Consider the following 24,545-nt stretch of genomic DNA (forward strand, 5'->3'; position numbering starts at 1 on the left):
AAAAAATAAAAATGATTGATTTTTGTTTTTAATACAATATTTTTTCTGCAAAACAGCAACAGTCCCTGGTGTCGCTGGAAAAAAATGGACAGTCCCACATCACCATCTAGTGGTGAGATTTGGTACCAGTCGGTCCAAAATATGTTCAACATAGCCGATTAGGATGACTCCGCTCACAGCTGTAGCAGGAGCCAACATACAGAATGTTTAAAGAATACAATAACGGACTTTAACACCAGTTACGGTTGAAAAGATACTCGATTTTTCCATATTCAATGTAAAAGTATCGCTGTCCTCCCTAAATTAGTTCTGCCCCCACCCCCACCATTAGCACATACTGTGCCAATCGCTTCTCATTCCTATATTTAGCTTGTTCGTACTTCTCTTGCCTTTAGTACAATAAAACAGCACAATAAAAAGCATCCACACTTATTTTCTTATTACAAAGTATAAATGTTTATCAACTTTGCAATTTAAAAAAGCATTTGAAGATGTTCAAAGGTTCAAAGTAAAGGCTTAGTAAGAACACGCATAGTGTTGCAACATCTTACAAATATGTAACACTCCAAGAAGAACACCACTCATACTTCAATACTCAACACCAGTCAGACTGATACAAATGATCTGTTTTTTCTCTTTTTTTGCTCCGGCTATGTTCACAATTACAGACACTGCTTGGAGACAAACTATGAAATTTGGTTTTGTGCCTCCTAGCACAAAAAAAAAAAAAAACATACAAAAATATTTATACAGTACAGTGGTTAAAAAACAGGTGATTTCTTCCAAACAATGATTACCCAATCAAACAGTTTTGGTATTCATTTAGGCCAACTTAAATTAGTTCAACTTTTAATGATTCCCTGCAGGTTGAAAGGCACCTCTTGAAGTGAGTCATAGAACCATGTGGAGAATAGCAGCTGGTGGAACGGTTGCCATAACAAACTTCTGGAGATCAATGCATTGTGATGTCATCCAGATAATTCTCAATTACTGCTCATCTGGATGGCCTGCTGCAATCTCTTCAAGGCAGCCAGTGCAGGGGAGAATTCCATTTCAACGGAAATCGACTTTCGTTTGATTTCATTACAATCATATTTACTTCAAGAAATGTTTTCTGGGCCACACAGAACACCTAGCTTTGGTATCAATCTGTAATTAATAAAAAAAGAAAAGAAAAAAAAATGTGTATGCTTGTCATGAAATTAGTTAAGTTGTAATTTCATTCTCAGTGGCTACAAATGAAACACCAACAGAAAAAAAAGAATCTGCATCACATACACAGCTAATACCTTCCCGTGTACGTGTAGAGCATAAATCATAAATATGTATTTTACAAAGTTTTACACACACAATGTTTAAAATGGCAATGGTGAACATTGTAAAGCTCAAACTTGCCATAACTAAGAGCAGTCGTGTGGTGGTACAGTATTATCACTGGAAAAGACCAGAAACATTTAGACTGTCAAATACTCCAAAGCCCTCCCGTGACTAGCTGATGGACATAAGCAGAAACGTGCAAAACTGCAAAAATGCAATTAAAAAAAAGGGTTAGGGGTCTTGGGGGCGAGGTCATAAAATTTTCTCCTTTCAATGTACTCATTCTTACTCTGCACAATGTACTATATTGAGTCAGGAATCCTGAACATCTGCAGCAAATTCAATCATCTGTGCTAGACACAGGGAGTATGGAGACACATTCGCAAATCAGGGAGAGCTCAGTCTGAAAGCTCGTCTCTCCTTTTGTGTTTTTCCCCCCCAGAGATCTTGTCACACTGCGTCTCCTCCAGGGCATGGGTTTGGGACTGATGGCTGGTCTTGAAGAAAGTGCATCACATGGCAACCGAGAACGCAAGGTTCGCGACGAAACGCAAAAATACCCTTTGAACACCGTAAACATTTCTGCCATAAATAAATAAAGTTCATGAGTTCACATTCTTACTATTTTCACATTTGGAAAAAAAAGAGTTTAATTGTTGTGTAAAGCCCTCTGTAGGAGTTCTAGATCTTTCCGTTTTGGTTGGTTGGCAGGCGTGCAGGAGTACTCTTCCAGCCCAACAGGGAGGAACTTCTCCAGAATCCCAAGGGTTTCCGTTCCTTGCGCTGTGAAGAGACCAGCCCAGGGGGGTCTCTCCTGGGACCCCTGAAACCCGAAGAAGGCCAAGCTTTCTGAGGGGGAGAAAAGCACAGCGAATGTGTTCAAAAGTCACACACTGATGTGTTTGTGGCAGAGTGAGAGAAAGAGACTGGAGGAAGCGCTATCTAACCTTTCTCATGAAGATCTGCTGCCTTGGCGGCTCCCAGAGGGACCAGGTGCTGCCCCAGGCCGGCCTGTCCGCTGAGCTGGCCTCTGGTGCCTAGAAGAACTATCGACCTTGCATGTGCATGGCAAAAAAAAAAAAAAAAAAGATGTAGTCATTACTCACAGAAAACAAATCTAACTAGCAGAACTTGCATGCCAAAGGAAATCCCAGTTAATTTTGTACACCTGTGTTTCAGAACTGGATGAAGAGTTTCTTAATTGCAAATCCTGGTTACAACTGTTCAATGGCATTATCGTCTGCATGCGCACAGTGCTAGCATGTCTGCAACAACAGGGCACTGTTCCTGTCTCCCAGTAACTCATCATGGCAGCTGTGCTGAAGGTGCATGACTCACACACAGCACCAGGCCTTTATCCTCAAAGGTCAAGATGGGAAGCTCTTTAAAATGCTCCGCATAACTAGAAAATGAGGTGCTAAGAAGGGACATTCCAGCATACCAGAATGCATTCTTCTGGCAGGAGTCGCAAAGTGCGACCCCAGAGATGTTATTTATTATCGGTTTTTATTGGTTATTGGTTTTTTATTAATGGTTTCCTTTGGCTGAAAGACTCATCGATGCCGAGACCCCTCGCCTTACCTCCTCGGAATTCCAGTTTTCAAATACTGTTCCATTTTTGGATCCAGCGTGGTGAACAATGACTTCTTTGTGACCTTGCCAGTGCAGGCGTCCACAGTGACCAGGAAGAAGCCCTGCTCGGTGAAGGCCAGCTTCTCACCATTCACCTTTATGAAAATAACATAAAACCAACATGGCTTCTGGAGGACAGCAGACACATTCACATACACTGTGTCTGTCAAAAATCATTTCCTTTACATTGTAAAATACATATTATGACATGATAATTTATATCCAGTTTATACCAAAACATACCATTTTTATTTTTTAATTTAATTTTTATTCTGCATAGCCAAAACTGTAAATAAAATAAACACTTGCCCACACTGACCATTGGAATGGTTTTTAAAAACTAAAAACGATATAATTTCTTTACTCTGTTTGCATTTCTAAACCTTTTTTGTGCATAACTCCAAAAAATGCAATAATATTACATTTTATTTAATCCTACAGAGTCCTCTTTAATGATATTCCTTAATTCAGAATATTTTCCCAATACTGATTTGAATGCAATACTGTGCATTTTCTATGCTATGCACAGTATTCAAAATGAAGAGTATTGAGCACATAGTATAAGCACACAGTAAATGTCTTCAAATCTTTGCATATAGCACATGAGTTTCTACATTCTAGAATATTTACAGTGCACATAAAATACACAACATTTTTAAGGTGCATAAAGATAAAGATAAAGACAGACTTACAGTACCAAACCACAGGCATGATTTGGAGATGACTATGGTGATGTACACATCATTATACTGAAAATCCTGAGGTTACGCTAATGGTGCACACAACTGGCATCAAACCCAAACCCTACATCCTGTAGATGCATCTGTGTGCAGATTATTCATGTGTTTATGGTGCATACGGTGTGTGTTTGCTGCCGCGCTGTACTCACAATGATGAATGATTCAGTATCGCCCTTCTGCTCCTCGCTGTGGCTGAGGGATTTGATCTGCGCTTGGAGGTAGACGTTTCCAGGGTCACTCGAGAAGACCAGCTGAAAGGCACACACTGTTAGCCGGGCAGCACAGCTAACAATGACTGCATTTACAGTGCATACATTATCCCAGCAGCTGGTCAGGTCTAAAGCTAGACATATATGCAGTTTAACATTTATGCAGTTTCTGTTTACACTGCAATGTTACTGTGCAATCTGTGTATGTTGCCCCGGATACTGGCACCTGCTACGGCAATGAACGAATAGTGGGGCAAACCCACAGCAATGAGACCATTAACCTATATTAACCTGTATTTAATGAACTGCTGATTAGACAGGTGAGGCTCATTAACCAATGGCTGGCTCACACAATGAAAATGACAATTAACAATGATACAATTAACCTTTTTAGGTGAATTTGATGTGAAATGACCTCAATCATCAATTGAAAGAGGAGTAATTTGGAAAAGACAAAGATCCTTAGGTGCACATTTAACAAGTTAACAATTAAACAATTAAACAAACAGTTCTGGGGCATAGGTGAAGGCTCTGCTTCACAGGAACCAAAGGATCATAAGAGGATGCTTGAGGGAAAAAAAAACGTGAAGGAAAAATTTGATTAAATATCACCAATCCAGTGCAGATTTCAGAGGAAGGGTGTACCTTTGAGGCTCCGCACTTTTGGCAGGGCGCTGTGACCCGCTCTGGCATGGGTACTATGGCGCTCGGGGGCTTGGTGTGCTTTGGGTAGGCTTTGGCCATGCAGTTGGAGATCTGCTTGGAGTGGGTCATGGCAGTGATCTTGACCCTCTCGCACCCTTTCACCGAGCAGTAGCTGTAGCCGTCCCGGCCGTACCTCGCCCTCAGGTACATCCACAGGAGCCTGGAGACAGAGGAGACGGACGGGTGTCAATCAATCAATGAACCTGTTGTCAACTGGACTACTCTGACCCCTCCCAGTGACAGCATCCAAGATCCATCATCTCAGACATGGAATAATGGCTCTGACACCGAAATGTTGAGGGTTCAAATCCCCTGCTGAAATGTACCAGAGACATTAATAATGGTATCCTGCAATGTTCCGAGTTCCCAGGCATTATAAATGGTTCCCCTGTCTGTCTTTGATTAGTACTCAGCTCTACAGAGACAGATTAGTCCCTTCACCAGACCGCTCTGTAGGGTACAGGTGTACAGGTGTGCAGTGGGATGGGGCTACTGTAGGGCTTGGTTTTCCTACTATTCCCCATTTCAGGGGCAGTCTCACATCTCCCAAGCATGCTTGCTTTGGTGTTTCCACAGAGGTGAGGTTATAATCCTGGGGCTTTCAGAGCATTTACAGCCCAAACTCACTTCTCTTCCATTTCATCTCTTACTGGCTGGCACTCGCTAAGGACCCCTCTCTGAGTCTCGGTCCTGTGTTACCATCATCTCTCTACTCCAAACTGATTTCTATCATCGCAACAAGAGGGCATGGCTGGCGATTGAAGGTGAATTTTACACTGGAAATGGAGTTATAAATGGAACCGCAGGGACCCTGGGAGAATTCAGATCTAGGCCTGAGACAGTGCTGGATACATTCCAGACTCCAGGCAGAATGATGGGCCCAGCCAGGCTGAAGGGCCTGTCACCATTAAACTTTTATGGTCTTGTGTTTCATACGATGTGCTTGTGACCGTAAAGTAGTACTCTCCTTATCTGTGTCTTGTGTGTCTATCACTAGTCTCATCACATTATGGTGCACGTCACTAAAAACAATGTACCCTGTCTCCTTCAGGGAAGGCTCCCTGACATCTAAAACAGTCATTTACAAACAAAATGTTAAACCATGAACCAGTGTATGTAACTCATGGCTAGAGTATACTGTGACGTTTGCTTTGTTTCTCAGCGTTTGTCTTATGGAAAAGGGTATTGCACAAGATTCAAAGTACACTTGGGGGACAGACTGGCTGGATTTCGCAAAAGATAAATAATTTCCTGGAGAAATTACTGAGGAATCCTGTAAAAAAAAAAATAATGAAAAAAAAAAAACCTCAGAGATGTCAATGAGATGCCAGGCAAGCTGTCAGTAAACAACTGGATAAATAACGTCAGAGGGGGCCCCTGTGTTGTAATCCTTACGATTTGTTCCAAAATCAGTTATAAGATTTTTTCTTGGCTTCCTTTACCACTGCGGGTCATTCTCCGACTCAGATAAACGCTTGGCTATTTGCTCAGGAAATTTGGGTATTAAGGTATTAGAGGGACGAGGGACACACTGTATTATTCCGAGGGAGACTGTGGACCGCGAAGGGGGCAGGAAGCTATGTTAATTAAGCCCGTGGCGGGAGACGGAGGGAGAGCAGGAACCCTCACACACTCGCACACGGCATGCTGAGCGTCTCTGTTTGTTCACATGTTCAGCAGGAGGCTGAAGCCATCTGTCACAACAGCACTGGCAGCGTCCTCCACGCCTCTCCAGAGCCACAAACTGTTCATATCATGGCCCGCACTCAGCGTTGAGAGAAAAAGGACAAGCCACGGACTCTCTTCCCAATCTTGCATTAAGAAAAAGTCATAAGCAGTACTGTACATGTCTGCTTATGTCAGCTATGCTTCACACCAGACAAGGAAGTCACCCCTCATGAGTGAGGTCACGTGACTCCCGTCACATGACCGAACGCCAGAAGACTGCAGCTCTGTTCTCACCCTGTGCTTCTGTCGAAGTAGTACTTCCTGTCCAGGTGCCTCCTTTCAAGCTCGGCCAGGGAGCTGACGGGACCGTAGTCCTCGATGTTGTCGAAGACGTTGCTCTGACGGTCGTTGGTGTCGGACATGATCTGGAAGGTGGTGTCGGTGGGGTAGCACAGCCCCATCTGCACCCAGTCTCCCCTGGCCAGGACAGAGACAAAGGGCTCGCTTCAGGCTTGGTTTGCATTTCTATCTCAGAGCTATGCAAACAAGTACAGACGCATAAATTGAAGAGAGAGACAGCTTTGTTTTTAACTTCAAAGTAGGGGACCCTGGAGGCAGTGCAGAGCAGTGGCTCTCAGAATGAGTTATGGTAGCCACTTACACCTCTCAAGCAATAAGTTATGTTAGCCACCTACAGTTTCATCTTTTACTCCACAGCTATGGTTTCCACCAGGCATGTTGCTGAGGCCTCCACTAACTACCAACATTGCAAAATAAACACTTAACACACCTATTTAAAAGACAAAGGTATGGTCTACCATGATCTGCTTATTTTTTCATGTTATTGTGAGCTGTTGTATTGTTCTTGATTTTTGTAAGTAATCTTCACCTAGGATTTAAACCTGCAATCGTATCCCGCTCTGTTACTAGTACTCCCCACACTGAGCCAATAACGTGCTCTGTTACTAGTACTACCCACACTGAGCCACTAACCTGCTCTGTTACTAGTACTCCCCACACTGAGCCACTAACCTGCTCTGTTACTAGTACTCCCCACACTGAGCCACTAACCTGCTCTGTTACTAGTACTCCCCACACTGAGCCACTAACCTGCTCTGTTACTAGTACTACCCACACTGAGCCAATAACCTGCTCTGTTACTAGTACTCCCCACACTGAGCCACTAACCTGCTCTGTTACTAGTGCTCCCCACACTGAGCCACTAACCTGCTCTGTTACTAGTGCTCCCCACACTGAGCCACTAACCTGCTCTGTTACTAGTGCTCCACACAGAACTGATAACCCATGACCTCTGCAGGACACTCTGTAGCAGGGAGGCCAGAGGCAGATACTGTACGAGAGGCTCCCTCTCTTTCTCCTGCTGTTTCTGTTTTTCCCTCTCTCCCTGTCACTCACTTAGCCTCGGTCTCGCTCTTTCTCTCCCACTCTGCTCTCTCACTCACTGATTAAAGTTGATGAGCGACAGCACGGTCTCCCGTGGTGCCTTCCCGCTCCAGTGGAGGGTGTAGCTCTTCCCGATCATCAGTACAGGCTGGTACTGCTGCGACGGCGCCCCCTGGCTGTTGATGCCTCTGAGGACCATGGGCCTGTCTGGGTACTCGTCCCTGCTGAGGGACACACTGAGGTTTGGGGCCCCCTGGGTCTGCACATATACCTGCGGGAGATAGATTGCGTGAGAGAGTGAGTGAGTGAGCAAGTGAGTAAATAACATGAGGAGACACAGAAAGACAGAAGAGAGTGAGTGAAACTGATGACAGAGTGAATGAATGAATGAATGAATGAATGAATGCTCTAACCTGAGAATATTACTTAATAAGAAAACACACACAAGAGGATAGTGTGTTTTGAGAAAACCTTACTAAGAACACACACTTTGATTATAAAATTGATTATAAAAAATATTCACATCAAACAAAATGTACCGACCAGATAATCTTCTTACTTAGACCATTTTTCCCTGGAAAGGATCTTACCTGATAATCCTCTTATTTGAAAACCGTTGAATTTAAGAATATCCCTACCTGAGAAAGCTCTCACCTGTAAACCACACCAGCAGAGATTCCTCTCACCTGAGAATACCTGCCGCTGCAGACCACTCCGTTCCACTCGGTGAAGTTGACACACTGGGGGTGGCGGATAAGGAAGTTGTCCAGTCTCCCCACGTATGAGTCAGGGTACCCCGTCACAGAACCGTCCACATCATGGAAGATAGAGTTTTTATCCCCGTCCAACTCGTTCTCCTCAAACCACTGTCCTGGTTTGCCAAAGAACACCTTCAGGGCCACCTGTCTCAGAGAACACAGGAGATTTTCATGAGCGCTTTGATAGACTGGCAACACATCACCACATAAACAGTCTGTTGTTCTGACCTATACTTACTGTAGTCCACAATACTTTCAAATGACTGGAAGAAACCCAGGCCAAGAGAGAAACAGTCACTTAATTTATGTCATCCAATTCTTGAATCTGTTCTGCAGTCCATTCCATCACCACCAGGGGGAGTTCTACCTCATAATTAGTTCCAAAAAACCCTTCAATGCATGGGGTCTCTTTTTTCCATCCAGTAACTGCCTACTCAGTAACTTTGAACTTTTTTATATTTTCCAGGACAGAGAGATGAACATCTAACAGATGTGAATAAAGGATACAGAGGAAACAACAGCTAAGACCAGAAACACAAGGTCCACATCCCCCTCAAAAACAACACCATACAAGGCATGTGCCTGACTCCAACCTGATCAGGAGACAGTCATGAGACTGCCCAACTGTCAGACCATCTTTTCACATTTCAGGGCCATTTTTGCCTCATTAAATATGAAACTGAGGGGCCACCTCTGGACATTAATCGTTTCCTCAAGTCACGTGAAACGATCCATCATCCTGCCTGTCACTGAGAGGCCACCTCCCTTTCCATAAAGGAAAGGGAGGCCAGAGGCGGCGTACCAGACCAGCAGCCAGGCGTTAGAGACAGCGGTCCTCTGCACTGTAACACAACCCCTCCTGCGACTTCCATTTATGAGAAGAAATACAGCAACCCTGCTCCAGCTCACGGGAAGCTGTGAACCTGACGCAAGTCGCTGCTGCTAGAGTGGGTTCGGCTGAACAACGCCACAGTAATTATAGCAGTCCAGTGGTTAAAATTTGTGACCCTGGCAGCCCAGGTTTGTGTTCACTACCGGATACGTTTCAGTGGTTAAACAGCACCCTCCACATTTATGGAGAATTGGACGCAATAAAAGTATCGAGTCTCCACGTGTTAGAGGCAATAAAGCACAGAACTGCAGTGAAGACCAGGAGCCCTACTCAGGACCGCTGAGAACAGACGAACCAAGGCCAACTGTGGCCTCTTTTCCACACACAATGCTCAAGATGACGTAAATTACAACCACATGATTTAGACATACATATGCACACTCTCTCACACACAAACACAAAACATGTAGGTCCTGATAAAATATCCCCTCAAACATCTTGATTTTCAGTAAATAAGCTTTGGGGTCTGGACAGCCATAAAAGCCTGCAGCTTTGATAATTTAATAAAAACACCAAACTAGACAGTGGGGAATGGGATCCTATAATATACACAGTGGTCTGCCAGGACACTAGCCTGGACAGGGACATTTGTAACAGAGAGATTAAAATTGATATGGCGTATATAATAATTCTTGTAAACTTCATTGTTAATAAATTAGATGGTTGACCATGAGCAGGTGAAGCAACTGGAGAGCTAAACGTTTACTTCTGATACAAGGGGAGAACATCTGTGTCTGGAAAGGGGGTGTCATGGGCGTGGCGTGGTGCATAGTGGGGTATTGGGGGGAATCGGCACTCACGCTGGGCAGGAAGCTGACAGAGGAGAGGTTGTTCCTGGGAGTGAGTTGCCAGGTGTTCTTCAGGTTGAATCCCACTGCAGAAGTGAACCGGTCGGAGGTTGGGACGTAGCTCCTGAACGTGCTTTTGGTGAGTCGGACCGGACCATCATAGATCTGAAAGCCCCGAATGGGGAAGGTCCTGCAGAGAGAGCGGGAGGGGTCACAATCAGCCCCCCACATTCTGATCCAAAAGCCCTCCTGTAAACTCCCCTTTATCAATGCATTAGGAAAGCACCTGGTAATTTTTGTGCATTTAATCTTTGGCATGGTGTCACAGTGTCAGTAGTCAGTTGTCGGGTGACAGCCCTGACTGGGGTGCTATTGATGTGGTGAAGAGGTTAGGAAAATGACGAGGTGGCTACGAGTTCAAATCACAGGCTGAACAATGCTGCTGTGCCCCTTGAGCAAGGCACTTTAACTCATTCATCATTCACTTTATCATTCACTTGCTCAGCAGACATGCTTGTCCCAGGGAGAGTTACAAAGTTCATTCTTCACACATTCAATCGTTGTGTCAGACTGGCAACTCTGCTACCCTCAGCTGAGCTACTAAAAGGAACTGCAAAAAGTGCGGTGTAAATCTGCTAGCATTTTAAGCTGTCCTCGGTAAGTGTGTCAGCTAAAACATTAAATAATGCAATGATTGGTTATTCGCCCTCTAATTACTGCCTGTGGGACTTGCCAAATGTAGAGGCTAGCCCAGCGGGTTTAAGGATAGCGTTCCCCTGATTACTGCAGGAATGACCGCATTTCTGAGCGAATTTCTGGCACCGAAAGCAGATTAGGGATAATGAAAAACAGTCCACTGTCTATTAGAGAGAGAGAGAGAGAGAGAAAAAATGCAGTCTGTTGTGTGAAACAGTTTTGTGCATCTTGGCGAGTTTCACGCATTTGTTTTGTCCTTCTTCCATGTGCCCCTCCCCCTAGCCGCATACTCATTCTCACATTGTTTACTACTGAGGCTGGCAGTCATAGAGAGGACCTGAGCCCTACTTTATACTGGAGAGAACACAGAGAATGACAGGCTGTAAGAGAAGGACACAGACGCTGGAACGACATGCCATTTTAAACACCACTGGCACCACATACTTCATATGACAGCAGAACCGCATGCTGTAAACAATGGAACTCCACGCTTCTATTCTTTTCCTGAAAACAGGAGGTGGGAAAGTCAGGGTGAGGCCGTGCTGCTCGCTTGCCCGTAGGGCATTGTCTCACTTGTTCCTGGGCAGCGTCCTGGGTTTGCCGTCCACCCCACCGACGCCCCAGTACTTGTTCTGACCGCCGTTGGAGCCACGGTTTTTGCTCTCGCCGACGAATAGGGACTCGGTCACCTCCTGGCTGGACCCCTCGTCCTTCGGGTAGGTGCCATCGCTGTTTCGGGGGGTGAAAACGGAAACAATGCGGTCAAGAACCCAGACGGCATGCCCCCCTCACGGAAAGGCCACAGAGACCGCACAAGATCACGTCACCTACAATCTGTTTGACACATCCACTATATCATGCATCAGAATTCACCAGAGGGACTCTTCACAGCGTCTGAGGGTGTAACCATGTCTGTCTGGCCAAACTTTCCATCTCCCTCTCTCTATCTGGCTGTCCAGCCATCCCAACAGTGTAACTGGCTATGTAACATTGGTATAAAGTGCATGCCACTCCCTGCACACATGGGAACTGCTGATTGGTGACGGAATAAAAAGCCTGGGTTGCACTTTATTTCACAGCAACTGATGATGGGGTAGAACTGTGATAAAAAATGTGGTAACTCCACAGCTGTTAATTTCTATCAATGTTTTACAACACAAATCCACTCACAGTGTATGTCAAACTGCGTACATATACACAAATACCCCATCTGGTAAACACATCTGAATGTGTTAATATGTGGAAAGAAATAAAAAATAAAAAAGGAATAAAGAGGAATAAAAATAAAGAGGAAAGCAAACGCTTGTTCAATCAATAGGAAAAATATACCTTGCAAATGATAATCCAACGCCGTTATCTGCAAATCTGTAAACGGAAACGACATGGATTAATCAACCAACCAGCACCCAGCCTGATCTCCCAGGTTGTCTTCATAGGAGAAATAAACACCACGGCCCTCCAGACCACAAATCCAATTAAGGACTCACTTGACTCCATTGGCCCAAAAGCAACAGTGTGTTTAAACCCGCAGAACTGTGCCAAATCATGCCATGTTTAAATGTTTGTTGTAATATTCACTGGGATTAAAATAAAATTCAATCACAAGTATATTAAAAGTGCATTATTATATGATCTAAAAAAACATTTGTACTGGGACAGCACAATCTTTCATATTTCCTAAGCCATATGCCCACAAACATAAAATGGCGACATATTCCACAGAAAGACCGCCTGACTGAGTAAGTCACCACAAGTGCTGAAAAATGACATTACTCACAGTGAGTTACGGACAATGTCACTCCCTAGAGTTCTGAATTATGTCGTCACTCACCCAGAGTTCTGGATGATGATGTCACCACCACGGATCCAGGCTCCGAGGTCATTGTTCTTGAACGAGATGAGCGTGTCTATGACGGCTGCGACCCGCGGCCTGTTTGGATCCGCATTCTCATGGGGACGGAACCTGAGACAAACAAGAACCGACAAGACAGACAGAATCTGCATTATTTCAACAGACATAACCAGCATCTCCTCCAGAACTTTAATATCAGCTTTGATTAATGATTATTAGTGGTGGAGTCAGTGTGTGTGTGAGGTCACACCTGCCATGCCAGTCAGTGTAGGGCAAACCTCTCTGGATGAAAACCCTGTGGTTTCAATGTGAAAGCAAAATCTCCCAGCACCTTTCGGTCTGACACCTTCACGCACTGGCACCGAGTGCATGTGATCTCTTAATACACACACGTAACCTCGTGTGTAGCAAAGCTGCGCATTCGTGAATGAGCCCTCCCTGTAAATTTCAAAGACAAACGCATTTTTCAACTACCATTATGCAACCTGTGTGGAATTTCAGAACTTTCAATGAAATAATGCCCTGCCAAGCCCAGCCATAGGAAGGTCTGACACAGGCAGGAGTCATTTCATGTGGGACTGCTTGGAACCCATTACGCAGAATAAAAATACCCCTCACAGCAAGCACAGGTAGCCTCCGCCGACGCCTGAGTGCTTTTCCGTCTGCTGGAGTGTTTTACTTCCACGGAGGAGCCAAAGTGGAAAATCTATCTCTGGTGGCTTGTTTTCTCTGAAAACGGTAGAGCCCAGAACCCCCCAGATACAGCGGGGCCGCAGTTTGCTTTAGGGGCGTTGGAGTTAACCCTTCCGCTCGCACTTCCTGTCCGGTTGTGTTAGAGACGGAGGGAGCATGCTCACTGGACCCCCGCCAAGCAGGTGACGGGCCTGGGCCCCGAGTTGGGCCGCAAAGGGGCCCTGCATTTAGGTGGTTCAAGGGATGCTGGAGCACAGTGCCTATGGGCCACTTAGCGCTGAAGCATTGGGGCATTGCCTACAACTAGGGCACCATTCAGGGGGTATACCATGCTACCACTAGCTTTACTGGGGTTAAGGGGCTTTGCAATTCAACTAATAATGAAACCCACCCACTGTAAAACTCCAATGGGAATGTAATGCTAGTGTAATGGGAGCACACTGTATTCAGGACAGCTCTAATGCTGAGTAAGTGCTACTGAGGTGCCATTTCAAGTAATAATGTGCATATAGATAGTGATAAGGGGTTGCCATGTTGGGCACAACTGTGATTAATGCTGAGCTGTGTTAAACATAGGGGTGTTCAAACTAAGGCCAATGTCAAACATGACCCACATCCAGAAACTATAGGCCATCACTCATCTTTCAACAAGAAAAGTAAGTGCAGCCCCTGCTTCAAACACCATGGAGCAGCATCCATGACTCTGTGTGTGATTATAGTTACACCACAATAGTTACAAATGCCTCAGTTGTAGTGGACAGAGAGATACAGTCGCAAATTAAAGAAGTGATGACAAGGTCATTAAGGCACACCGACACCTGTCCTTCTGGGAAATTTCTTTCGTTTTTTTTTTTTTTTCCCTTGGCAGCGCAAAGTGTAAACATTCATTTTCATTTTCAATCGCAGACATTGTATTAAGCACTCACAAGGTTTGGAATGAACCCTTCCAAACAGGAAAAGAACTCCTTTCTGAGGAAAAAGGATTCAGAAACAATGAATCACCTACTTGGACGCATCGATCGGCGATTAACATGGAGCCAGTAGAGGGCGGTGAGTGGTTAGCCAAGAGAGTTGCGCGGCGTACATGATATTATGTTTACGCGGTGGAATGTGGCCTGTGTTTCCTTCCCAGTCTGGCCTTGGAGCACACTGCGGATTCCCTGGTAATGAAGCTTCTGCTGTCAGTGCTTTGCTGTGTCTTAGCGTGCTGAGTATTAACGCATACCTGAAACCTCCTGAGGGACCAGCTATCGGGTACGACACCATCTTCAGATCCAGCATTGGGCAGAGGGTCACAGGTTCAAGTGTCAGATGCGGGACAGTACTGCTGTACCGCTGAGCAAGTTATTGCTGACTTTTAAAGGACTGAATTATTGTTTGAGCTGTGGTTTTACAGACGCAAACAGTGCCATGATGGCCTGGAGACTGCGGGGAGGCAGAGCTTGGCTAGGAGCTCCAATAAAGAAAACAAAACATACCACCTAAAGAAGACACAGTGGGAAAGCACGCACCAAACTCCAGAATGTTTGCGCAAAGTTCTGAGCGCAACACAACTGCCGTGCTGCGACGTGCAGTCATCAATAGACCACTTCACAGCCACCGCCAGCTCCACACCCACTGAGCGCAACCCTCCCTCCGACTCAGCCAAAAACCTCCTGCGACAGGCGCCGGGACACGCGCCCCATGACCCTATAATTTATGCCTGAATTCGGAGACCGCAAGTCATTATGTGGTCAGCAGAGGGACCACTGCCCGCCCGTCCCCTCCGGCTCTACCGTGATGAGGCAATAAGCGGTACGGTTTTGGCAAGGTTCCTCACTTGCTTCAATGGACAGCTACCAAACATCCCTGCTAGACAGAGAAGCCACTACTCTACCTCCCCCTTGTTCCAGACTTTTCCATATGCTGTTGAGCACGCTCCTGTAAGCTCACCAGTTCGGGTTTTCCTTCCACATTTTCGTGCCGCACTTCTGTGCATTTGGCTTGTTGTTAAAGGAGGACACGAGAGCCTGATTTCAGTGTGTTTCTGGCAGGCTTGTGGTTATGCGATCAGGCTCATGATCCTCAGGGTCACATGTTCAACTCCCTGGTTGACGGAGGTACAAAGGGAAGCAGCCTGTGTAACTAACTCACCCCAGGTAATGAGATTTGCTAAGAAAACAGACAATGGCAAAAACGTACGGGTGCATTTCTACTCAGCCTGTTTCATTTAAAACACATTTCTGCATCTGAAAGGGCTCAAAAGCTATCCTGTCACCTGTCACCATCGTTCACCGTGTCCATCAAAGCCCAGCTGGACATGTCCTCACCTGGCGTTGTTGTCCAAGCAGAGGTACTCGCGGCGGTCAGAGGCACTGGCGTTGGTGGTCTTCACTCCCTTGTCAATGAAGAGGCCAGCCTGGAATGGGGGTGGGAGGGGTAACAGACTGTGAATGAGGTGGAGTTGGGGGAGCCTGGGGGGCTTCTGGGAGGCAGGTAAGGCTGTATGGAGCTGTTATGATCCATCATCTTACCGGACCCAAATGTAGTAGTGAACAAAGGTGATGATATGCACAGAATTACAGACCATGACAACTTTAAAGTAATAATCATCTACTTTATATAACAGTGAAAATCAACTATGAAACAACATATACCATTTACAACAACAGGTCACTCAAAATACATACTTGAAGATACACATCAAGTCTATTCCAAAGGATTGGTCAGACAAAAATTCCAAGATGTGTCCTAAAGTAAGTTACCAAGCAAAACTCATTGTCCTTTTAACAGACTGGCCCCTTTTCCTGTTGCACAATCTTTCAGTTTCAGGTTTCAGGTGATTTATCTTTCAACACCCACATTACACACTAATTAGTGACAGTCATAATAACACACAGCCTTTGTGTCTTATATATCAATAAAGCACTCTGTGTTAAAGTCTGCATTGACCTCAGTCTGCCTCAGAAGAGGTGGTGATATGAAATCCCTTGGAAATACCTCAGGAATGGCCACATGTTCTAGAACAGACTCAAAAACACACTGCAGAATGCAGAGTAGTCTTAAGAGCCACACGCGTGCTCATAAATAATATTTGGAATTCTTGTATAATTCAATCTATATGTGCTAATAGAATAGGCAGGGAAGGAGGCCTTCTGGCAAGAAGCAGGCTTCACTTCACCAGAATGGTGAGGAGGGAGGGAGGGACCCCCAGAATGTCTAGGTGGGGCCATTTTGCTCAGCACCGTAGTTTGAGGAAATATTTACTTTCAAAGTATATGGAAGAGTGGAAACAGATGGTACAGGAGGTAAGGCCTCAAGCACCTCAGTGAGCAGCGTGTGTGTGTATGTGCATTCAGCGTGTTTGCCCATGTGGGTCTGCCACGCTCTTTGGCTGTGTTTGATAGTGGGGGGGGGGGACTCACTTTGAAGTTGGAGTGCACCCGGTTGTTGTAGAATATCCCCAGCGGGGTCAGCTCTGCCCTTGTCTCGGGGACAAGTCCGTGGGAGTCGCCGGTGGAGGCACTGTGGAACACATACCAGATCCCTGCATCCTGGAAGCCGAGTGGGGAAGGGGATTACAAGGTCAGTGTGGACCTTTCCATATATCCACCCCTACTATATCGCACATTCATATCAGCAGGTGCTCCTGTATAACGCCCATATGTTCAGAACAATGACAGCACCTCCTACACCCACCCATTCAGTTACATCCACAGCAGTACCTGCTACAGCACACTAATCCACTTACACAAACAGTAGCAACAATACCACACTCATCAGCAAACTGTTCCATCCACAGCCATCCAGTCACAAGTGAATGGCAAACAATATGATGGTATGTACTGTGACCAAAAAAGCAAATCGCAACAAGACAGCAGCTTTTCCAAGAACGAGATGGGGAGTTTTGCAATAACGCCTGTGTCATGTACGCACAATGGCTCATGACATAAACAGCACATGCTCCTGGATCCGGTTACCTAAACTACAGCACAAGGCCTTAACATTCACTCCCATGCTACGTAGCTGGAGGGAACGCTAAAAAACATGGTGTAAATATCTATTCCCTGGCCTGTTTAAAGGACCAATGAAAATAAGGGAATGAACCAATACACCTCTATACTATCTCCTCTCCCCCCCAAAGGTGTTCTCTCAAATAAGAATGTGTGACTAATGCAAAGTTATTTACTAGATTTTACGGATAAATCACAGAGAAATTAATAACATCCCAAGGGCTAAACAATTTCAGGAAAACATTTTTTTCATATTTTTTATTAGTATGTAAACCTTTAATAAAGTTTGGTTATCTGAGAAAATATTGTTCCTTGTTAATGCCATCAAATTAATTTTTTTTTTATCTTTAGGGGGATTACGCAGAATTCCTTTATTAATTAATTCAAAGAATTCTCCGAAGTGACCGGGGGTGAGCTGAACTGGCAAACCGTTACGCAACATTTCATAGAGATGCCTATGGGAGATGAAGTTTAGAGGTAGTCCAAAGGCTTTATAACCTCAGTTCCCATTGCCCTACCTGGGAGCCAGCCGCCGCATTGCTGATGAGGTTGTTGTTGGGGTTGGCAATCCAGAATGTCGACACAGCCCTATAAAACACACATACACACACACACACACACACACACACACACACACACACACACGCACACAGCATTAGAACAGATGCAACCCATAAGAGCAACATAACAGAAATTAAACATGAATAGACACATGAGATGAAAACATCAGAGCAACAATGTTATACACACATGCTGTGAGAACACCACGCACAGACGGAGAGTCAGTGAACATGTAAAACAAGGTGTCTCACTGAATGAACCGAAAGACAAGATGGCAGTAAACAGCAGTGGAACCGTGTCACCACGGGGATGGCTTGCGCAACAATCTTTAAAAACAGAAAAAAAATTTTTAAAAAAGAAGAAATGCGTGTCAGATGGTATCAGATATGTTCTATTGCCTGTCAAAATGCAGCACTTCTCTTCAGCTTGATTTTTCACAGTTCGCTTCCACAAAAAAAAACAAACAGAGCCACAGACACACAAAGTATGCTCAGCATGTCTTCTGTCTGCACAATAAGTCTCCCACACGCAACAATAAACACACAAACATGCAGCAAAAATGCGGCGCGTTTGATCCCTCCAATAAGAGGGGATATCTCGCTGCACGATCGGATGACAGACAAATCTAATAAAGATGGAAGTCGGGCAGGGACACCTGACCTGGTCTCATTACCAAAAGGTCTTGTAATAAAACAAGAGCGAGTCTGACGATGAACGCTGGGGCACGTAAGAAAACAGTCTCATCCTTCCACAAACAATGAGACGCCTTTTCAAGTTACCTTCGAAAGGAAAAAGAAAAACAGAGCGAGGCCGCACGGTGGAGGGGCGAGTGTTATTCCAGGGATAAGATCAGAACCTTCACCTACTGTCTACGGAAATTAAATTAAAATCTGTCCTCTCTCACATTCTGCTGTGACTCAACTTGCTGCTGTACAAACACGCTACCCACGAGGTGTACTATCAATCCTGCCAGGTCCGGCACATTGGGCTTGCCCCCTAAAGGCCCCCCTCCCTCGCCCAGGCCACCCCCCACCCACCGTCCCGGCATTCCTCACCTCTGACCCTCGTTACCCGGCACATGTGTTATCAGTTAAAAACCTTGTTTTCTAACAAACATCCACTGCACATGGCACAGTGACGACAAAGCCGGATCGTCCGTGAGCAAACAGGTTATCAGAGACGGGAGAAAGGCAGCAAGCGTGCATGTGCCACACTGCTCTGAAATTCCACAAGTTGTGCAAAGATGTTTGCATTTTATAGAGCGCTATAGCGTTATAGAGCTTTTATATCTCACTTTGATCATGCTGGCAAGGCAATGAGCGGAGGCTAGAGCAGTGGACCTTATCCCTGGAGGACCCTGCCTGGAACACCATAATGCCGCTTTAATTTTGTTGCGCCACAAAGAATAATAGCTTATAGGGTTCGTAAAACTGTGGGTGCTGACAGTAAGTGTGTGTAGGGAAGCTGCCTGGGCAACAAACAGAGCATACTAACATGGTGGCGAATGATAACATTCATGAACCTAATGTCAAAACAAACCTACAATCAAATTTTGACAGCTAAAAAAGACCTTCATTTAAAGCTTCATGGTATCGCTGTTCATTTTGAAAGTAACATTTGGTGTTAAGTATTTTGATTTGCTCATGGTTTTCTCTGGTGAATGTTTTAAGCACTTGATTACATACAAAATTATGTTCGCTATATCCCCTCAGGGCCCCTGAAATCCAAAAGGAATAAACAAACATACATATAAACTCTGTGTGCTGCTTTCAAAGGATCAATGTCAAGTATAAAGTGTGCATGTGGGCATGAGACATTAAGCAAATCAGTTTCAAGTGCTTGAAAAGGCCTGGATCAGACGTATGGGTCTTTGATCTTATACGAGTGTTTTTACTGGGCTGCGGTCTAAAGCTGTCAATCTGTCACTTCACGGTAGAAGCAATCTACCAGCTGAGAGACAATTTCCTGACTGGCAGACTAATACTCAAAGAGTGTGAGAGGGGGAGTGAGTGTGTGTGTGTGTGTGTGTGTGTGTGTGTGTGTGTGTGTACATGCATGCATGTCGACATGCCTGTGTCTGTGTGTGAGACATCCTTACTTGCATTCTGTTGCTGGCACAGGGACGTAGTTCCCGTACACTTTGTTTCTTATACTGGTGCACATGGTCTCATTGCGGTCGGTTGGCAGTATGGTACCAGGTTTAGTCACCAGTCCCAGGTTGTGAAAGAACGTGTTTCTCTGTTCGATGCCGTCCTCCAGGAAAAAACAGTGCCCCAGTGTGTCATAGCCCACTGTGTCCCTTATCTGCAAAAGAACATTTCACTCGTTCAGCTTGATGGCACAGGAAGGGTGGTCTCCAAACTGCGGATATCTTTCCGTAAATCGTTTCACTTCCCAGACCGGGTCAAGGCTAATGGGATTTCAAACAATAAACCTCCAAAACGATTGGTCCACAGGAATTGCGGCGGTCACCCACTGACGTCAGAATGAGACCAAGCACCATTGAGGCAAATGTGAGGCAGTCAAACACCATCCTTGTATGAACCTTGAGTAAAACGTTTTGCTTGGGTTTGTGTCTGAGTGGGAGTGAGAGAATGATTCTGGCTATCAGATAAACCTCTTAAAATGTAAAAATAACCACAGACTTATAACAGTACAATGGATTGTATAAATGAATGCTTTCAACACATTATTCAGATAAGAAATGTCTGAGAAAAAAAGTATACGGACAAATGAACTGACCTTTATCACATAGTGGCAGACAATTAGTGGTCTGTGTTATCACATTAGGACAATAAATCATAGTGATCGTAAATCAACATCTACTGTTCAACAGAACACACATAAGCATATAAAGGCCTACCCAGAGTTCTCAGGGATGGAGAGGAAGAGTTTTCTTCAAGTGTGTGTGTGTGCGTGCGCAGTTTTGACTGGAGCTCCAGCCTCCTGTACATTCACGAGCACTGGCTTGAACAGCACCCTGTGTGTCACCATGGCTACAGCCTCCCTGTGCATTCTGACATCAGCGACACATCAAGCCCCCCGTCCCTGTGATCGGCAGCTCACCAGCAGACCGTTGGTGGCGTGGACAGTGACACAACGGGAGAAGGAGTGGTGGATCGACAGCGAGTCCAGGTAGGTGGGGGAGCTGTACCCCCCTCTTTCATCTACGTCCCCACAGAGGTGGAAGTGAACAGGGTAGCCACCCTTCTGCTGCTGTCCCATGTGCTTCAGCTCAATATGGGACAGGTGCACAGAGGAAAAGTTCCTGAATATCTACACAGGAGTGAGGGAGAAATGGGGAGAAGAGAGAGAGAGGGAGAGAAGAGACAATTACTACAAGCTCCTTTATTGTAACATCTGAACATAAATGCTAATGTGCCATATTGTGTTTAGTGCTACATGCTGTGAGGACAAATTGAATAGCAGCAGCTAAGGAAAATCTAGAAACTAGAAGTGAATCTGTGATCAATTTTCTGTATTCGAAATCATAACACCATGAAATCTGCACCATCTGCTGTAGGTCCCGCATCAGCTCCGAGACACCAGGGTCTTTTCAAAACACCACTGAAACATGCGTTATAGCGCGCGTAACAGAAGACACTGAACCATTTCTGCTATGTTTTTAACTCAATGGTAAGGATGCCAGGCTCACGGGTTGCTGCTTACGGGACCTGAGCAGTTGAGTTGCGGTAAGGGTGCCCAGCTCAGGGGCGCATACCACACAGGGGTTCCTCTATTTCCAAGTACACAGTATTTAAACTTTAATAAGCTTAACACTGGCGTGTTTCCATGGTTAAAATGACCCTTTTTTAATCATTTTTTAGAGAGGAAGACCCCCCTTGGCAATTAAGGCAAAACTGCAGAGGAATGAAGTCACATATTTCTTTACCTACACCCGTTATGAGACTGGCCCTGTGTAAAAGCGCAAGGGAGCCCGAACGGATTGCATTCTACAACACCGTGCTAACCTTTAGAATACAAGGCCTCGTAAACACCCATACAAAATAACACGGAAGGTCAGGAGATGAATGACACAGCCACACTGCCTAGGCAGGAACATAAAAAAGTGTTTCTCAGAAGTGCAGTTTCAGAACAGGGGTGTTCTCACTCTTCACTCTCCTGGCTACACACACGTAATGAGGTCCAAAGCAATTCAACGCATCCGCCGTCTATGCGGCAAAGGCTGTAATTAGCAGATATTACACACGCACAGAGGGGTTTTGCTGTGGGCACGGTTTTTATACGAGGGAGCTGTTTTCTGTTAGAATGTATTGAGCAATCCCTTGCGCTTACTGTAGCCATGCGCACGAAAATGTGTTTTGAAGCGGCCCCATCTCAACACCGACATTTCACAAACTTTTCCACTGTGAGTGGGGAGAGCCGTTGCATCACAGTTCAGGAATGCCATTTATCACGGGAGAGGAACAGAGCGGCAGAGACACGGCGGCGGAGCTGTCTTTCACTCGACCGTGGGGCCGGAGCTCTGCTCCACTCTGCCACTGCTGCGCCTCAGACTGGCTGTACATTCAGCAAATCGACAACCTGCAACGGGAAGCTTTAAACTCGACAGACAGACACACGCGCGCACTGACAGAGAGACACATACATATGCGCATGTACACACGTATGCACAGGCACGTGCAGACACACATACACACGCATTACATTACATTATCATCATTTAGCAGATGCTCTTACCCAGCAACACTTAGAAGAGTTACCATTTTATCCATTTAAACAGCCAGCAACCTTTCAGTTACAAGCCCTGCACCTCACCACACACACACCTTAATGTGTCCTCCAAAGGTATCGTAGCTGAAGAACTGGCACCAGTTTGTTCCGTAGCAGGAGTTTTCCATCTCTCCCTGGATTAGGATGTTGCGAGTCAAAAGGGCCACTTCCGCTCTCATATCAATCCCATCTAGGATCTCCCCTGAATGGTTGAACTGGGGCTTCCCTGTGGATGGTTAACAAAACACAGGCCATTACCCACAATTCCCCACTGCAGTGACATGGTGAGAACTGGGGCTCCCACACCCACAAAAAAACAGAAGAACAACATGCAGTGTTTCCACCCACGAAAGTACAGTAAACATACAAGTTATCACCAAAGCGATATCACTCATTGTCAATGTATTTTATTTATCACCTGACACTTAAAGAGACTGATTTCTGAGGTTTTTTTTCAGCGATAGGAAGGCCTTTGGTACTGATCATAAGAATGACTGAGATAACTCTCTTCCTTGCAGTTCCTACCACAGGGACACCCCCCCCCCTACCTCCTTTACCAGCAGGAAGGGTGGGGACTGTAAAAAACACCGGACGTTGCCTCAGGCAAGCTGCGGGAGTGCTGACATCAGTTATAGGCCTTTAGGTTACGACGTCCCGGTGGTGACAGGCTCAGTGACACAGTGTACAACTTCACTTCCCCTAGCAGTGTTCTGCTGTCACTCACAACGGCCGTGAGAAGCTGGCTTCCTTCCTGCCCTCAGTGTTCTCAAGACGACCATGTGTTGTTTTTTTTTTTTTTTTTTTTTTCCTGTCTTCACGGACGACCGGCTTGACCAGCTGCTCGGTCACAGTCAATGCCCTGTAACTCGACACCCCACCCGACTGAGGTGGGGGGAAAAGCTTTGGTCAACGGTAGCAGATTTGGGTTGCAGTGAGTGGCAAGGCAGGGGGCTTTCAGAACTCCCGGCGTTCTTTCAGTGGAGCAGTGAGACAGATGTAGCAAGTAGCGCAAATCTGTTTTATTTTTAATATCACACTTGCCCAAGTGGAGAACGCCTGACATTTGTGGATAGGAGCAGGCTCAGATTACAGCATGACTGTTCTGATTTTATTTGAAAGGGCATTTAGGGTCATTCTCTGAAATTAATACACCCATGAAAAGTGTTTGAATACTTTTTTGGGGCAGGGCTACATGGCCTTTCTGATTTAGTTTACAAATACAAATACAAATGGGCTTTTTTCCTAAAAAAAAAAAATCAGAAAAAATCTCTAACCCAGTTTCTGTATGAGAAGCGACATTCGTTAGGTGAAGCACTGCTCATTACTCAGAGAAAAAGCCTAAAAAGCGTTGGCGAAGAGAAGTTCTGGCAGTGGCACGCCGTTGTTGCCGACAGGGAGCACGCTGGCGTGACACAACGCATGGTTGGTGTGGACAGCCGCGGGAGCAGGAACGACAGTGCATTCGTACACAGAGGGACTTTCATTAAGTCAGGAACTCTGTCTCAGAGCACAGAGCATACCATCAGAACAAGGGCCTATTGATTGTTCAAGGGGGTTAGGTCTAGTAAGCACAGGGCATAGAATATCCCTGAACCAAGACTGGCCTGATTATGACTAAACCTGAATAGGGACTTCGCTTTTGCAAAGGAGTGCCTCATTTGGAAGAATATTACTGCTGCTAAACCACATATAAACGAACCTTATAGAACATATATATGTATAATACAGGCAACAAATGCACAGTTTAACAGAATTCAGACCCTGTACCTCTACTATGTTGGGGGTACTTTGTCCTCAGCCCTCCTGTGAGGATGCTTCTGGGCTATTTTCTTTGCTCCAGAGCACACCACTGCAAAGCAGCATGCTATCTGATGCTCTGTTTTTAATAGTGTGTGATACTTGTG

The 24,545-nt window shown here is 45.4% G+C and overlaps 1 protein-coding gene across 2 annotated transcripts in view; it reads right to left on the reverse strand.

The window, feature by feature from the left end:
* Nucleotides 1-649: 649 nt before the first annotated feature.
* cemip2 (cell migration inducing hyaluronidase 2) overlaps nucleotides 650-24,545 on the reverse strand; it is a 41,662-nt gene continuing 17,766 nt past the window's right edge. For both annotated transcript variants that reach the window (XM_036526534.1, XM_036526533.1), the window contains exons 7-24: nucleotides 22,698-22,867; nucleotides 20,974-21,183; nucleotides 20,006-20,211; nucleotides 17,865-17,934; nucleotides 16,759-16,887; nucleotides 15,664-15,752; nucleotides 12,641-12,772; nucleotides 12,139-12,174; nucleotides 11,383-11,538; nucleotides 10,126-10,303; nucleotides 8,362-8,577; nucleotides 7,735-7,946; nucleotides 6,566-6,748; nucleotides 4,544-4,763; nucleotides 3,839-3,940; nucleotides 2,899-3,044; nucleotides 2,265-2,371; nucleotides 650-2,166 (exon numbers count right to left, since the gene is read on the reverse strand). In XM_036526534.1, the coding sequence (XP_036382427.1) occupies nucleotides 1,967-2,166; nucleotides 2,265-2,371; nucleotides 2,899-3,044; nucleotides 3,839-3,940; nucleotides 4,544-4,763; nucleotides 6,566-6,748; nucleotides 7,735-7,946; nucleotides 8,362-8,577; nucleotides 10,126-10,303; nucleotides 11,383-11,538; nucleotides 12,139-12,174; nucleotides 12,641-12,772; nucleotides 15,664-15,752; nucleotides 16,759-16,887; nucleotides 17,865-17,934; nucleotides 20,006-20,211; nucleotides 20,974-21,183; nucleotides 22,698-22,867 (2,762 nt within the window). In that variant the 3' untranslated portion in view covers nucleotides 650-1,966. The remainder of the gene's footprint in view (nucleotides 2,167-2,264; nucleotides 2,372-2,898; nucleotides 3,045-3,838; nucleotides 3,941-4,543; nucleotides 4,764-6,565; nucleotides 6,749-7,734; nucleotides 7,947-8,361; nucleotides 8,578-10,125; nucleotides 10,304-11,382; nucleotides 11,539-12,138; nucleotides 12,175-12,640; nucleotides 12,773-15,663; nucleotides 15,753-16,758; nucleotides 16,888-17,864; nucleotides 17,935-20,005; nucleotides 20,212-20,973; nucleotides 21,184-22,697; nucleotides 22,868-24,545) is intronic.

This window comes from Megalops cyprinoides, chromosome 4 (genome assembly GCF_013368585.1).
Source record: "Megalops cyprinoides isolate fMegCyp1 chromosome 4, fMegCyp1.pri, whole genome shotgun sequence".
In the NCBI taxonomy this organism is placed as follows: domain Eukaryota; kingdom Metazoa; phylum Chordata; class Actinopteri; order Elopiformes; family Megalopidae; genus Megalops; species Megalops cyprinoides.